We start from the raw sequence: 13,493 nt of genomic DNA, 5'->3' as shown, positions 1-13,493 counted from the left end.
ATTTGCGGTTTGATTTGATTTCGGTTCGGTTTTGTACACCCCTACAAAATACTATGATAATTGAAGTACAAGAAACAACGGATTCGAAGGACAAAAAACTACGAGATCAGTAATACTATGTTTAATTAGTATGCATAAAAAAAAGAAACAACACTCAATTATCTCTAATGCTACTAATCATCTATCCTAATATAATATGTTATTCATATATAACCTCTTATATAAAGTCATATATATCCTCGATAACCTGATATTGCGTCATTCATTTTCTAATGTCTTTTTTCTAAAATGTATCAACAATATGACAAAGACCTTATTGATGCAACTTCCATCAAAACCTTATATCAACCAAACATTTTATTAAAAGTTAAAAACACCTAGGCCCCAACTGAGATTTTTGAGTGTTATCTTGGTATTATTGGGGAATTTCAGCCACGTAACATAGTAAAAATCTTAGGGGTTGTTTGGTTTGAAAATGAGTTATGATGGGATAAGTTATGTTGGGATAAGTTATGTTGAGATTAGTTATGATGGGATAAGTTGTGTTGGGATTATTTTTTATTGAGTGTTTGGTTTGTTGTATTCAAAATAATAAATTTTAAGAACAATTTATTTGTTTACAAAAATGCCCTTCATTAATGTAAAAAGTGATATAACAAAAGGGTTGAAAGAGACATTTTTGTCATTTACCTATTTTATCCCGGGATAAGTTATCCCGGGATTACTATACCACCCAAAGAGAGGGATAACTTATCCCGGTACTAATTATTAATCCCGGGATAAGTTATCCCGAACTTGCCAACCAAACAACAAAATAAGCGGTACTATAATTTAATCCCGGGACTTTATGGTATTATCCCTCACACCAAACGACCCCTTAGTATAAACTTTAACACTCATACTATAATCCAAATAGTACTGATTATCTCATGTTAATTTAATCAGTGACTTTAATTTGTCTGTGTTGGAATATCCTTTTCTTGTCTTGTTATACAAATGGAAGAAATTTAAAAAAGTATAACCTAAAGTTTGATTAAACAAAGAATAATGACATTGATGTATACACGAAATACACACGGAGAAGCTTTGTTACGCGGAAGAATTGGGTGCCCCATTCTACCAATCATCATGTCTTCTTTTAGAGTTAAAAGAAGTGCATTTTTATATACGGAAACAGATTCAGAATTTAAAGTTTATGAATTTTTATATATACTTCCTCCGTCCCATTTTATATGAGTTAGTTTGACTTGACACAAAGTTTAAGAAAGAAAGAAAGACTTTTGAAACTTGTGGTTTAAAATGAGTGATAGATATTTGTGTGGCTATAGATCATTTCATTAAGAGTAAAATTGGTAATTTTAAAGTTAAATTGTTACTTAATATAGAAATGTGTCATTCTTTTTAGACAGACTAAACGAAAAGCAAGTTATATCAACTGGGATAGAAGTATTAGGTTTGAACAAAAGTTATTAGGTTCAATAAAGATGTTGTAATTTTTTTTTTTTAGCCCTAGTGCTAACGCAAGAATCGAGATCTTTCATTTTCCTTCCACTTAATATGTTGCACGAGTCTCATACAAAGCCGCACTTCATTATTATGATGAGATTGGAAGAGGGGTCGGTTACTTCCCGTATAAATTCCTACTTACTACCCTTTGTCCCAATTTAAGTGTGATACGTTTCGATAATTGATCATATGTTTTTTAATTAGATGATTTAGCCACATAGATACATGAGTCATGACTTGTTTTAGACTACAAGCAATCAAACATCAACAATCTTTCTTTTTGTCTTAAACTTCGTGTCAACTGTCAAGTCAAATAACATCACAAAAAGTGAGACGAAGAGAGCATCACCTTTTTTTTTTTTTAATGTGTAGCTCAGATGGAATCTAACTTACTATATATGAAATAGTTTTGTAACCAAGCAAAAATTCAAAGTTGGGCCACTGCAAAATATGATTGAGTATTGTATCCCTTGGGCTGTTATATGGGCCGTACTTTCTATTTGGGCCTCCCAACTTACTGATGCAACAAAGTGGGCCGTCACTTCGTTGCTGGTGATGTCGGGGTAATTCTACTTGAATTCCGAGAACTCTGATTAAGGTTCAACCTATCACATAACACGGTTAGGTTCGGTTTCTTACTGTTGGATTTCAGATTAATCGATTTGATTATGTTAGAATTTTAAACTTATAAGTTGGGCACTTTCTTGTTGTGAATAAATGGGCCTCAAAATTAGGTATTCATATCAAATTGTCATAATAGTTCTTTTTCATCATAATCATTTGAAAAATTGGTAATTCTAAGTACACATCTTAATCCTTTGTTATGATAGAAAAATTCAGGTGTCATGCGAAAATAAAAATAGAGCAACATTAATAAATAAGAAATTGTTTTGAAGTGTTACTTTCGTTAACTAATCATCTAACATCAAATAGAAAAAATGTTTGATATAAAATCATAAGTTACGAGTGTTATTTCTAGATGGAGAAAACAGTCAAAATGAACTTGTTCCGTGAGGTTAGATACAATCCAACCCTACCTGAAGATTTTAAAGCCTTTTTAGAACTGAGGCTATTAAGGCCTCATTTGTTTTCATATAAATTAGTATATATAAAATTAAATAATAATCTAAATTAATGATAACATTGATAAGTAATCTCTTATTATAAGTTAAATTATTCTACTATTAAATGTTCAATTTTTATATTTTTTTAAGTTGTAACAAATTAACAACCAAATCCATTATACCTTTCCTTATTCCTAAGTAAAAACAAATTCGTTTTTTAAGTATTTCATTTTTCTAATCAATTCTTCTCTTTTTTATTCTTGGTTTTTCCCCCGTTTGCAGGAAATTCCAAGGAATAATTCCCAAAATTGAGTGTAATATTACTAGAAATATTTTGATCACAATCTAAATAAAATAAAATCAAAATAATAACCTAAAAAGGGGACATTAGCGTAAATAAGTCGGTAGTTAGTGTCTCTTTAAAAGCGATAGAGGCTATATAGATTTGGTCTTAAAAATCAGTGAAATTGATGACTTTCTCACCTCAAGGGCTATATTGAACCTTGCTTGGTCGAATTGGTTGCGTAAGTAATCTATTAAATGGAGAGTTTCAAGTTTGAAGTCCTTATATATTTTTTCGACTGTGCTTGTTGGATGAAATTTATCTTATACGATTTATGACTCTTATGTAATTTGCGTGCAATTATACTTGAAATTTCGTTTACATTATATTCACCCAAAAAGGAGCACTACTAATTCCCTTGTCAACAATAATCAAAAAAAGAAGTGGGGTATATATTAGGTGTGATTAATTTGTACCAAATCTCTACATGTTATTATATTATTATTGGTAATAAATCATCAGATCTAATTAAATAGCTATTGGTTAATTACCTATTACATTGACACTTAAAGCTTGTATGACTTTTGGTTGCAAGCCAATCAATACAGAACAACCAAAGATAGAAACATTAAATTCTACATACATGTTTTAGTCGGACTCTAATATAGATATCGAATACTAATTAAAAAGATCCTAGATACATACTTTATTTTTCATGTACAAATTTGGATAGTTTCCCTCCTCTCTCTCTCTTCCGTATTAAGCACATGTTCAATATTTCTAATTTTCTCATTTTTGATTAGTCAAAGGATTTAAAAAATGGTTTTTGTAACTAAGAAAATAAGTTTATTAAAAATGCAAAAAATATTTTTTTTCTTAGGAAAGATTGAAAATAATTTCCACATGTAATATTTTATAATGATTTTGTCCTTCTCATCTAAATTTCATCTTCACCGTGACACTGTCACCCCCATAAGCCCTCATCCCCCTGCTCCACCTCCGTCTCCATCTTCACCCCACTCTCTCATAACTGTTTAAATTATACATAAATATTTTTTAGGATGATATTTTTTGTTTACGCACCAAACCGACAAAAATAAATATAAAGACATTTTCCTCACAAACACACTCTAAATCACCATCTACTTTGAGGGTATACATTTGTACCCTGGATACACATGTACCATGTTTTCCCCTCTTAGAAAAAATATTATCCCTTGGAACATATACTTCTATGTTCTAATCATTTATTAACCAATAAAGCCAAATTAGACTTGTGAGGTCCAACATGTTATAACTCAACGAAAATATCTAGGGTGTATTCGGTATTTTGATATGTCATTTTTTTTTATTAGTTAGTGAAAAGAAATTTGAAAAATATATTTTCTCATGATAATAAGTTACTTAAAATTGAGAAAAATGACTTATCAAATGAAAATAAGAAAATTATGTTTCACAAGTGATATTTCATAACAACACTTTGTTTGGATGTTGTTACCAATGTATTGTATTTTTAATTTAAATATAATATTTATTTTAATTGTTATTTAAATTATATTGTATCGTATCTTTTAAATTCATTGTTAGGTAACGACCAAAAAATCCATTTTATGTAACGATCGATTTGGTGTGATCGCGTCGTTGTCTTAATATTTTCTTCTCATTTTATCTTTACTTATTATTTAATAATTCTATTTTATCTTTTATCCTACATTTTCTATAGTGACTCTACCCTGGACCCTACTTCTATTGTACGTTTATCATTCAAATTATGGATATGTAACATTGGAGAATGATACAATCTATTCAAACACTATATTCATTAGAACAACACAATACAACATGACACAACATGATACATTATGAAATAGTACGTAACAACCATCCAAGCATAGTGTAATTGTGCCTTTCACACATGTAACACACCCTGTAGCTCTCATCCCCCACCGCCACCCCTTCTGTCTTACATGTTCTAAATTTTACACTATTTGAATAAAATCTATTGAATTCAATCAAATTCACATAAATATTATTTACTTATATCATTCGAAAAAATATTTTTCACGAAAAATATTTTCCGTCGTATCGAACACACCCTTAAATCCACAAACTTCGCTTCCATCATGCAAACTCATTTGATACGCGTATTAAATTAACCACCAAAAAAAGAAACTTTTATACCTTCCCTTCTTCCTAAGCAATAATGAAAAACCGTTTTACTTCACATAAATAAATAAATATATAATTATCATTTCTCTTCTAAAATTCATCCTCTCCGTTATCCATTTTCCGTTTTTCCTCCTTTTTTTTCAACAATGTCCAAACAGTCGTACAGAGTCTGTTTCTGTTTCCGGCGACGGTTCCGGGTACTCGCCGCCGAGGCTCCGGCAGATGTGAAGAATTTGTTCAATCGGTACTCCGATAATGGAGTGATGAGCGTGGAGAATCTTCATCGGTTTTTAATTGAGGTTCAAAAGGAGGAAAACGCTACTTTAGAGGATGCTCATGCTATTATGAATAATCTTCATGATCTTAAGATCCTCAATATTTTTCATCGAAGAGGTCTTCATCTTGATGCATTCTTCAAATATCTCTTTGCTGATATCAATCCTCCTCTTAATTCTAAGCTTGGGGTAAGATACTGTTGCTCAATTTGTTTCGATTTGCTCGCGTTGCTTTGAATTTTGATTTTTTAGTAGTACGTAATTGAGATTTTGTTTGTGTGTTTGATATATCAGAAAATGTTGTTCTGAAAAACATTTTCGTGTGATTGATTTTGATGAAGCTAGGAATTTGACGAATAGTGTGCAATTTTTTTGTTCTCAGATGGGTAAACGGTGTGCAAAACTAAATATACACTCATAATAGCAAACATTTAACATTTGTACACTCCTTTTCCGGTGAAGGGAAGGTTGCTCCGCCCATGCCTTATACACTATTTAGTAGTAATTTATATGACCAAGCATTGGAAATTGATCTAAAGTCAAATTTCAAGGTATAATGCACCAAAATGCCTAATGTTTAAACTTTTTTCTTTTTAATTTCCTTTTTATCAACATGACCTGTTTAGAATTATAAGGTCCTAAAGAGGAGTCTTGTATATAAATTATAGTAACTAGCAGATTCAGAGGCGGAGTCAGAAGTTTTAGTTTCTGGGTTCTGGATCATAATTCTTTTTGCTTATTGGATTCTGAATAGATTATTTATACATATTAAAAATAAATTTTTTAACACAAATACATGGGATTGAATCACAAAAGCTTTTATATTTCATTGTCAGGTGATTTGACCTGTATGGAATGCTTTTTAATTTACTTGTGGAGGTTTGTAGTAAGTGAACTATATGTTATGGACATGTTCTTAGTTAAAAGAATGTAATAGACATATAAATTACTAGTATATTTGATGTATTCTTTTCAGTAATAACTCTCCTTTTCTTTTGTTTTTCAGATTCACCAAGATATGAATGCGCCTTTGTCTCATTACTTCATATACACAGGCCACAATTCTTATTTAACTGGGAATCAGTTGAGTAGTGATTGCAGTGATGTCCCCATAATACAGGCCCTGCACAGAGGTGTAAGAGTAATTGAATTGGATATATGGCCAAATTCTGCTAAAGATGATGTCGAAGTTCTTCATGGAGGGTATGCCATTATTGCTCTTAAGCTTAGCTGTGTTGTGTTTCTACCCGGACTAGCATTGGAATTTGAATTTCATGTCATACTTCTCATGAATTTTTGAGTCACCTAAACACATGCCTCTATTATAGACTTCTCTCTATTGTCCTTGTACTTCTCATTCTTCTTGTAGTTTGTAAGTGTACTTTTTTTCATACAGAACATTGACCACTCCAGTTGCGCTCATCAAATGTTTGAAGTCTATCAAGGAACATGCTTTTACTGTTTCTGAGTATCCTGTAGTAATAACACTTGAAGATCATCTAACTACTGCTCTTCAGGCAAAAACAGCAGAGGTGTGTATGTTCATATTCTGGATATGATACGCATTACGACCTTTATTGATCCTAATTATGCTTTTGTGGAAAAATAATAGATGATCACTCAAACATTTGGAGATATGCTGTTTTCTTCCGATGCATGTTTGAAAGAGTTTCCATCCCCAGAATCACTGAAAAGACGTGTTCTGATATCAACTAAGCCACCCAAAGAGTACCTTCAGGCGAAGGAAGTTAATGAAACAGGTGCAACGAAAGGAACGGATCAAACTGATACAGAAGCTTGGGGAAGGGAAGTTTCAGACATTAAAGCCAGATACAATGATAAGGTGTAATAAAATGCGTTACTAATTAGTTTGGCCCATTTGAGTATGTGAGTTTCTTCAATTAAACTCTATTTTTGCCACATTCTGTCACTGTTCCAAGCAGGATGACTCTGATGAAGGTGAAGCTGACGATTCTGATGAAGAAGATCCCACCTCACAGCAAAATACAGCACCAGAATACAAGCGTTTAATTGCCATTCATGCTGGAAAGGGAAAAGGTGGACTGTCTGATTGGCTGAGGGTTGATCCTGATAAAGTAAGACGACTTAGCTTGAGTGAGCAAGAACTTGGAAAGGCTGTAGTTACTCACGGGAAAGAAATTATCAGGTATAGTATTATTTTTCTCCATCAAACTGATTTAGCTTGAATGAGCAAGAACTTGAAAAGACGACTTAGCTTTGTTTTATGTGATCAAACGAGGGAGGCCTAAAATGTAGCAATCAGTGTAGATGTTTAGGTTCAATGACAAGCTAGACAAAAATATTACATGTGAAGGAAGCGTATTAAATGACCTACAATCTCTCTGAATCCAAGTGGACACATAAAAAAATAAGATACACAATTGAAACAAAAGATCTATATAGACATACATAATAGTTGAGATTAAGGTTTAGTCATACTGGTACACTTACATTACCTTCATTATTTGCAAGGATTTTTTTATTCATATTACAGATTTGTATGCCCGTAGTAAACGTGAGAACCTCTAGTGTTAAAGAACGCCATATTACTGATTATTGGAATGAAACAAGTGCAAATGGAGCGAAATGGACATTGGATTTTTCAACCACAACTAGCTGTTGAGATGTCATCGTCATTGTTGTTGGTGTTCTTGTTTGTCATGTGTGATCGAAGGATTTTCAAATGACACAATCCAACTCATGTGATACTTCAAAATTCTGGAATATTGTAGCAGATTTACTTGTCAACGTTTCATGTAATTGATCTACATCAGTCGTGTGTATGCCTTCTAAGATTTTACCAATTTATTCATGCCATGTACATGTAATAGACTGTATGTGCATAATTATGGTATGCTTACAGGTTCACTCAGAGGAACATTCTGAGAATATACCCAAAGGGCATACGTTTTGACTCATCCAATTACAATCCTTTCAATGCATGGACACATGGAGCTCAAATGGTGGCATTCAATATGCAGGTTAATCTTCTCTTTTCATCCCTGGAAAGCAAAAGAGGTAGCATTCATAAGAGAAAATCATAATGCAAAGTTGATCTTTTCTTCTGTGCGTTTGTTTGATCTCAGTGACCCTTTTCTTGATTAAACCATTGCTGATATTACATTCATGATTACAAGATTTACATGTGGCTTTCCCTTCATGATGCAACATTGATTTAGAGGAAATGAGTGGACTATTAATCTTTGTTCTATTTTCTCAAGGTGAAGGACATAGCAATCATAAATACCTATCAGAACCCAGTTACCTATCCCCCCCAAGCATGCATATAAATCCTGGGACTACTTTACACTTGTGATCATTTTTGACATCTGACACATATCACATTAGAATTTATTTGAAGCTTTCTTCACCCTCGCATACGTGCCCTGATTCCAATATCTGAAACAACCTCTCTTCGCCACAAAGGTAGGGGTAAAATCTGCGTACATCGTACTCTCCCCAGACCCCACTTGTGGGATTACGGATACCCTTAGTATGTTGTTGTTTGAATCGAAGCCTCAGATCTATAATATTTTATATGATTTGTCTGGAAATGAACTTGGATGAGGAGTAACAATATGTAGTAATTAAGGGAGAGCTCAAAGGCTGGTGTGACTATGTAATCTTACCCCCCGGGCGTGCCTACGCCAAATACCCCTTTAAGTAAAAGCAAAATAGTTAAAAAGGTCACTTCCTTGGACGGTGGGTTGTCTGTTCTAAGTTCCACTCTATCACATTTGATTCACTATATAACTTTAATTGTTCCCAATATCGTTTTCTTTATCAATTCGTTTGTCATATTCTTCCCAAGGAAAATGCATAAACAAGAGTTTTGTGGCAGGGCTATGGAAGATCACTTTGGTTAATGCATGGTATGTTCAGAGGCAATGGTGGTTGTGGATATGTTAAGAAACCAGATATACTATTGAAAGCAGGTCCCAACAATGAGGTCTTCGATCCTGAAGCAAATTTGCCAGTCAAAACTACATTGAAGGTGAGGGGATCTAATAAGCTCACCTTATTGGATTATGTAAGGTTTGATCATGTTGATGCAAATAATCCAACGCTTCTTGAATTAAGCAGGTCACCGTATATATGGGTGAAGGGTGGTATTATGACTTCGAACACACACACTTTGATGCATACTCTCCTCCAGACTTCTACGCAAGGGTAGATGGATATACTTAACCTTCATTATTATCATTATTATTTGGTTGATTTACTTGTTTAAATTCTGTATTTGCGATAATTATCCCTCAATACACTTCGGGTTTGGATGTATACAGATAGGAATTGCTGGAGTAGATGCTGATATTGTAATGAAGAAAACAAAAACTCTTGAGGACAATTGGATACCAACTTGGGATGAACAGTTTGAATTCCCATTAACAGTTCCTGAATTGGCTCTACTCCGCGTGGAAGTTCATGAGTATGATATGTCTGAAAAAGATGATTTTGCTGGACAAACTTGTTTGCCTGTTTCAGAACTAAGACAAGGTATCCGAGCAGTACCACTTCACAACCGCAAGGGAGAGAAATACAACTCTGTCAAGCTACTTTTGCGTTTCGAATTTATCTAATTGTGAGTTTGTCTTGTCTTGTTTTGTTTTATTCTGTTTGTGGAAATAAGGATTTTGCCATGATTTGCAAGCTTGCTTCTGTGTATTTTGTGGTACGTTCTGTATCTTTGTTAATATTATGTGCCCAGAGATGTAAGTAAGTTTGTGGTAAAATGTGTGCAAATATTTTTTGTAAAATCATTCAAATATTATGTACTATATGCTAAAGGTGTAAATATATGTGTGTTTGGAAAACTTTTCCCATTTCCATTATGGTTTGTACTCTCGTTTGTCTAAGTCTTGGTTTTATTAAAACAATATATGTTTGGATATAAATCAAGATTTACTAATCCTACATATCCAGTGTACTAACATCCTTACCCTATCTCGGGAGGCAGAGAGATTGTTTTCGAAATTAAAATATCTAGAAATATGAGTATGATTGTAGATTTGAAAGAAGAAGGTGATGATGATCTGTTAGTACAGCTACCACCAACAAACTTCTCTGCAGTGGAAAATAACTACATATATAGATCTGGATTCCCTCATCCTTCTAATTTCACTTTTCTCCGGTCACTCAGTCTTCGTTCGAATCATATACTTATGCACAACACCTCACCACCCATAAGAAAACATCGAATTAACAACATAAAGCTTTACCAATTCAGTATCGATGGAACAAAGGATGCATCAACTATGTCAAGCAGAAGTGAAATTATAATGGATGGTTTGAGAGTGATAACTGATGAGAGAAATCACCCGGTTTTAGTACATTGCAAGAGAGGGAAACATCGAACTGGTTGTGTCGTTGGATGCTTGAGGAGGAAATTGCAGAACTGGTGTTTGGATGTTGTGGTTGAAGAAGAGTTCAAGCCAAAATGGAGAGAAACTGACTTGAAAATTTTGGAGAGTTTTGATGTTCAAATATTGTTTGAGTATTTCAAATACTTGTTGTAATGTCAAAATATTGTTTTGGTCGGATTTCTTCTGTCTCATTTTATGTGAAAGTGTTATTCTTTTCGTTTTAATTTATGTGTTTACTAAATAATACTACTAATGCTCCTCACATCCCTCTCCAACATAAAGTGCGACAATACTCATCTATCTACTAATCTTCTATCCTAATATTCGACCTCCATATATTTTTATCTAGAGTCATATCCTCATTAAGTTGAAGTTGTGTCATATCTTGTCTAATTACCTCCCTTAATTTTTCGTCAGCCTATCTATACCTCTCCTAACTCATGTGATAGTCAACCTATTACACCTCTGTGTTGGCGCGCATCCACACACCTCCTCTTCACATGCATGCACGATACATCTCAATTTTGCTTCGCTCATAATGTCTTCACTCTCAGCTTTCCAAGTATAACTTCATTCCTAATCATATCAGTATGTCCAAACATTTGAGCATCTTCATCTCTATATTCATTTTTTAAATGTGTGCATTCTTGAATGATCAACACTCTACCCCATATATACAACAAATTTGGTGTAACCATCATCCTACAGAACTTAAGCCTTTGAGACACATTCTTATCACACAGTACCCCAGATTGAACCTCCATTTCATCCACTCACTTTAATACGTACGATGTGTGACATCATTGTTGATCTTCCATATATATCCTTGGATTATGACCTAAGATACTTGAAAGAAGAGCTAGTATTTATTCATTTCTTAAAAAATTAAAAAAATGAAGCATAAATAAGGAACTCACAAGTGTAAAAGCAAAGTATTAGAGGACAAAATTCTTGCCTTATATTTTGTACTTTGCCAACAAAAGAGTCATGGAGATTGGAGAGTATTTTGGTTTGCTTAGTAAATATGAAGATAAAAGGCTTATAAAATTAGGTTTTGGTGGAGTGGTAAGTACTTATTAATTCTTAATTAGACGTCTCATGTTTGAGCCTTGGAAATAGAGTTGTCTTTAATAGAGAGCGTTTTATCCCAAAATGGAACACAAATTCAAATTAATCGGACATGAGTGCCGGACATAAGATTAAAAAACAACAACATCAAAAGAGGGATTATAAAATTAGTGCTAACAATGGCCTATAACTTTTGATATATAATTCCTATAGGTAGACACTTTGAGGTGCAGTGGTTAATTGAGTATTATATTATAATACTAGAATTATGTATCAACTCATGATAATAGAATTGGAAAAATAACTAAATGCTAGTACTATATATGATTTCCATTTTTCTCCTCCTTTATTTCAAGATGCTTTGAATAATGACTGCAATTTTAATTTGAGCAAAATAGAATTCATGTTCTATTTTTTAGTTTCTTATTCGGTATTTGATATTTATAGTAAGATTCAACTAAATTAGTATTCGAGTCAGAAAGCCTTATAATGGGTAAAATGCACTTCCGAATGAACGGAAATTTATATCCAACAAAATTTGAATCCAAAATTTTGAGTTACAAATAAAAAAATACTTACCGCTCTATTATAACTTTCTCATATGTAAAGCTTTATATTCAGTCTTCATTGTGTCAACAAAAACATCGATAACGTGCTAGGCATATTGCATGCGGTGCCTGTCCTAATTGCCATCTAATAATTCACTTTATTTAATTTTTTAAGATCTTTATTATATTAACTTGAAAAGATTGATTCTATATCATAGAAAAAAGGCCAAAATAGTCCATATCTTTAGATTTAGGTTTAAAGTAATTTTATTTCTTTTTAATGGGAGCACTATTAGTCCATATTATTTGATAAAGTGATGCACTTTTAAAACCGTATTAGGCATAGTGTAAGTTTTATAAGTGCATATTTCAAAATAATTAAGTAAAGTAATTAGATCATTGATTCCGCTTGTTCTCGTTCTTCGCTTCAGGGCATGTTCCTTGTTGTGGTTAGTACTCCATACTGTCAGATAGTAAAACTTACATTTGTTCACTAATTATGACAGTTCACCAGGGTCTCTTTCCTTCTCCCTTTTCTGCTCACTCGTAGGGGGAGAGAGTCAATTGAACATCTCAGCCATTGATAAAAACTTCACCCACATTTGATCCCCAATTCTTGTTCACCCCGAATGATCGTATTGGGTGAATTGTGACCTCGTACGGTCGTGTCGGGTAAGCAACAGTTACTTCATCACAATACTTATTTATGGGCTAACAGGTCACATTTTGACCAAGTATCCTACAAAGAGACTCCCGAGAGGTAGAAGTATTAAAGAAATGACCATAGGAATGGAAGCATCATGACATTGTAAGATGTCTCGCGCTCGGATGTTAAACTCCCGCTGCTGACATATGTCCCATGCCACCTTTCGTGAACAATTATGTCCAAAAATGAATTGTGATACAGTGCGCTGAATAAGCAACAACTCTATTTCCAATTACTCGTGCTATGAATATCATAAATTAATGCCCTTATCGTTAATTTTTCGAGCAATTAAATGCCTCCTCCTTTAAAAACGAAATTCCCAACCATGTTAATTATTGTGTTTTTATTATTTTTGCGCTAACAAATAGAATATACACCTTTGCCATTGGAAGCTCTTTCCATTCAAAGGAGAATGATCCGCAAATTTTAGTTATGTAGCATAAAAAAGGGACTAACCCTAGCTATTATAAACTTATGGGATACTAAGAAG

At 33.2% G+C, this 13,493-nt stretch overlaps 2 protein-coding genes across 2 annotated transcripts; both read left to right on the top strand.

Moving 5' to 3' along the window:
* The first annotated feature begins 5,060 nt into the window (after nt 1-5,060).
* Nucleotides 5,061-10,104, top strand: LOC125866791 (phosphoinositide phospholipase C 2-like). The gene is made up of 9 exons (XM_049547140.1): nt 5,061-5,486; nt 6,304-6,500; nt 6,694-6,829; nt 6,910-7,140; nt 7,241-7,464; nt 8,182-8,299; nt 9,160-9,312; nt 9,402-9,488; nt 9,605-10,104. Exons 1-9 carry the CDS (start codon nt 5,169-5,171, stop codon nt 9,896-9,898), a joined length of 1,758 nt encoding a protein of 585 aa, XP_049403097.1. The 5' UTR covers nt 5,061-5,168; the 3' UTR covers nt 9,899-10,104.
* A 97-nt stretch (nt 10,105-10,201) lies between these two features.
* Nucleotides 10,202-10,851, top strand: LOC125866810 (tyrosine-protein phosphatase DSP3-like). The gene has a single exon (XM_049547164.1). The coding sequence runs from the start codon at nt 10,310-10,312 to the stop codon at nt 10,832-10,834; it is 525 nt and encodes a 174-aa protein (XP_049403121.1). The 5' UTR covers nt 10,202-10,309; the 3' UTR covers nt 10,835-10,851.
* Nucleotides 10,852-13,493: the final 2,642 nt, after the last annotated feature.

This window comes from Solanum stenotomum, chromosome 6 (assembly GCF_019186545.1).
Source record: "Solanum stenotomum isolate F172 chromosome 6, ASM1918654v1, whole genome shotgun sequence".
In the NCBI taxonomy this organism is placed as follows: domain Eukaryota; kingdom Viridiplantae; phylum Streptophyta; class Magnoliopsida; order Solanales; family Solanaceae; genus Solanum; species Solanum stenotomum.
This window is presented reverse-complemented; position numbering and strand designations above follow the sequence as displayed.

Excerpts from the sequence above, each read along its gene's own strand:
- LOC125866791 (XM_049547140.1), top strand. The coding sequence starts at position 5,169 with ATGTCCAAACAGTCGTACAGAGTCTGTTTCTGTTTCCGGCGACGGTTC. Across the intron at positions 7,141-7,240 it reads AAGCCAGATACAATGATAAG|GATGACTCTGATGAAGGTGA; the intron begins GTGTAATAAAAT and ends TGTTCCAAGCAG. Across the intron at positions 7,465-8,181 it reads CACGGGAAAGAAATTATCAG|GTTCACTCAGAGGAACATTC; the intron begins GTATAGTATTAT and ends GTATGCTTACAG.
- LOC125866810 (XM_049547164.1), top strand. The coding sequence starts at position 10,310 with ATGAGTATGATTGTAGATTTGAAAGAAGAAGGTGATGATGATCTGTTA.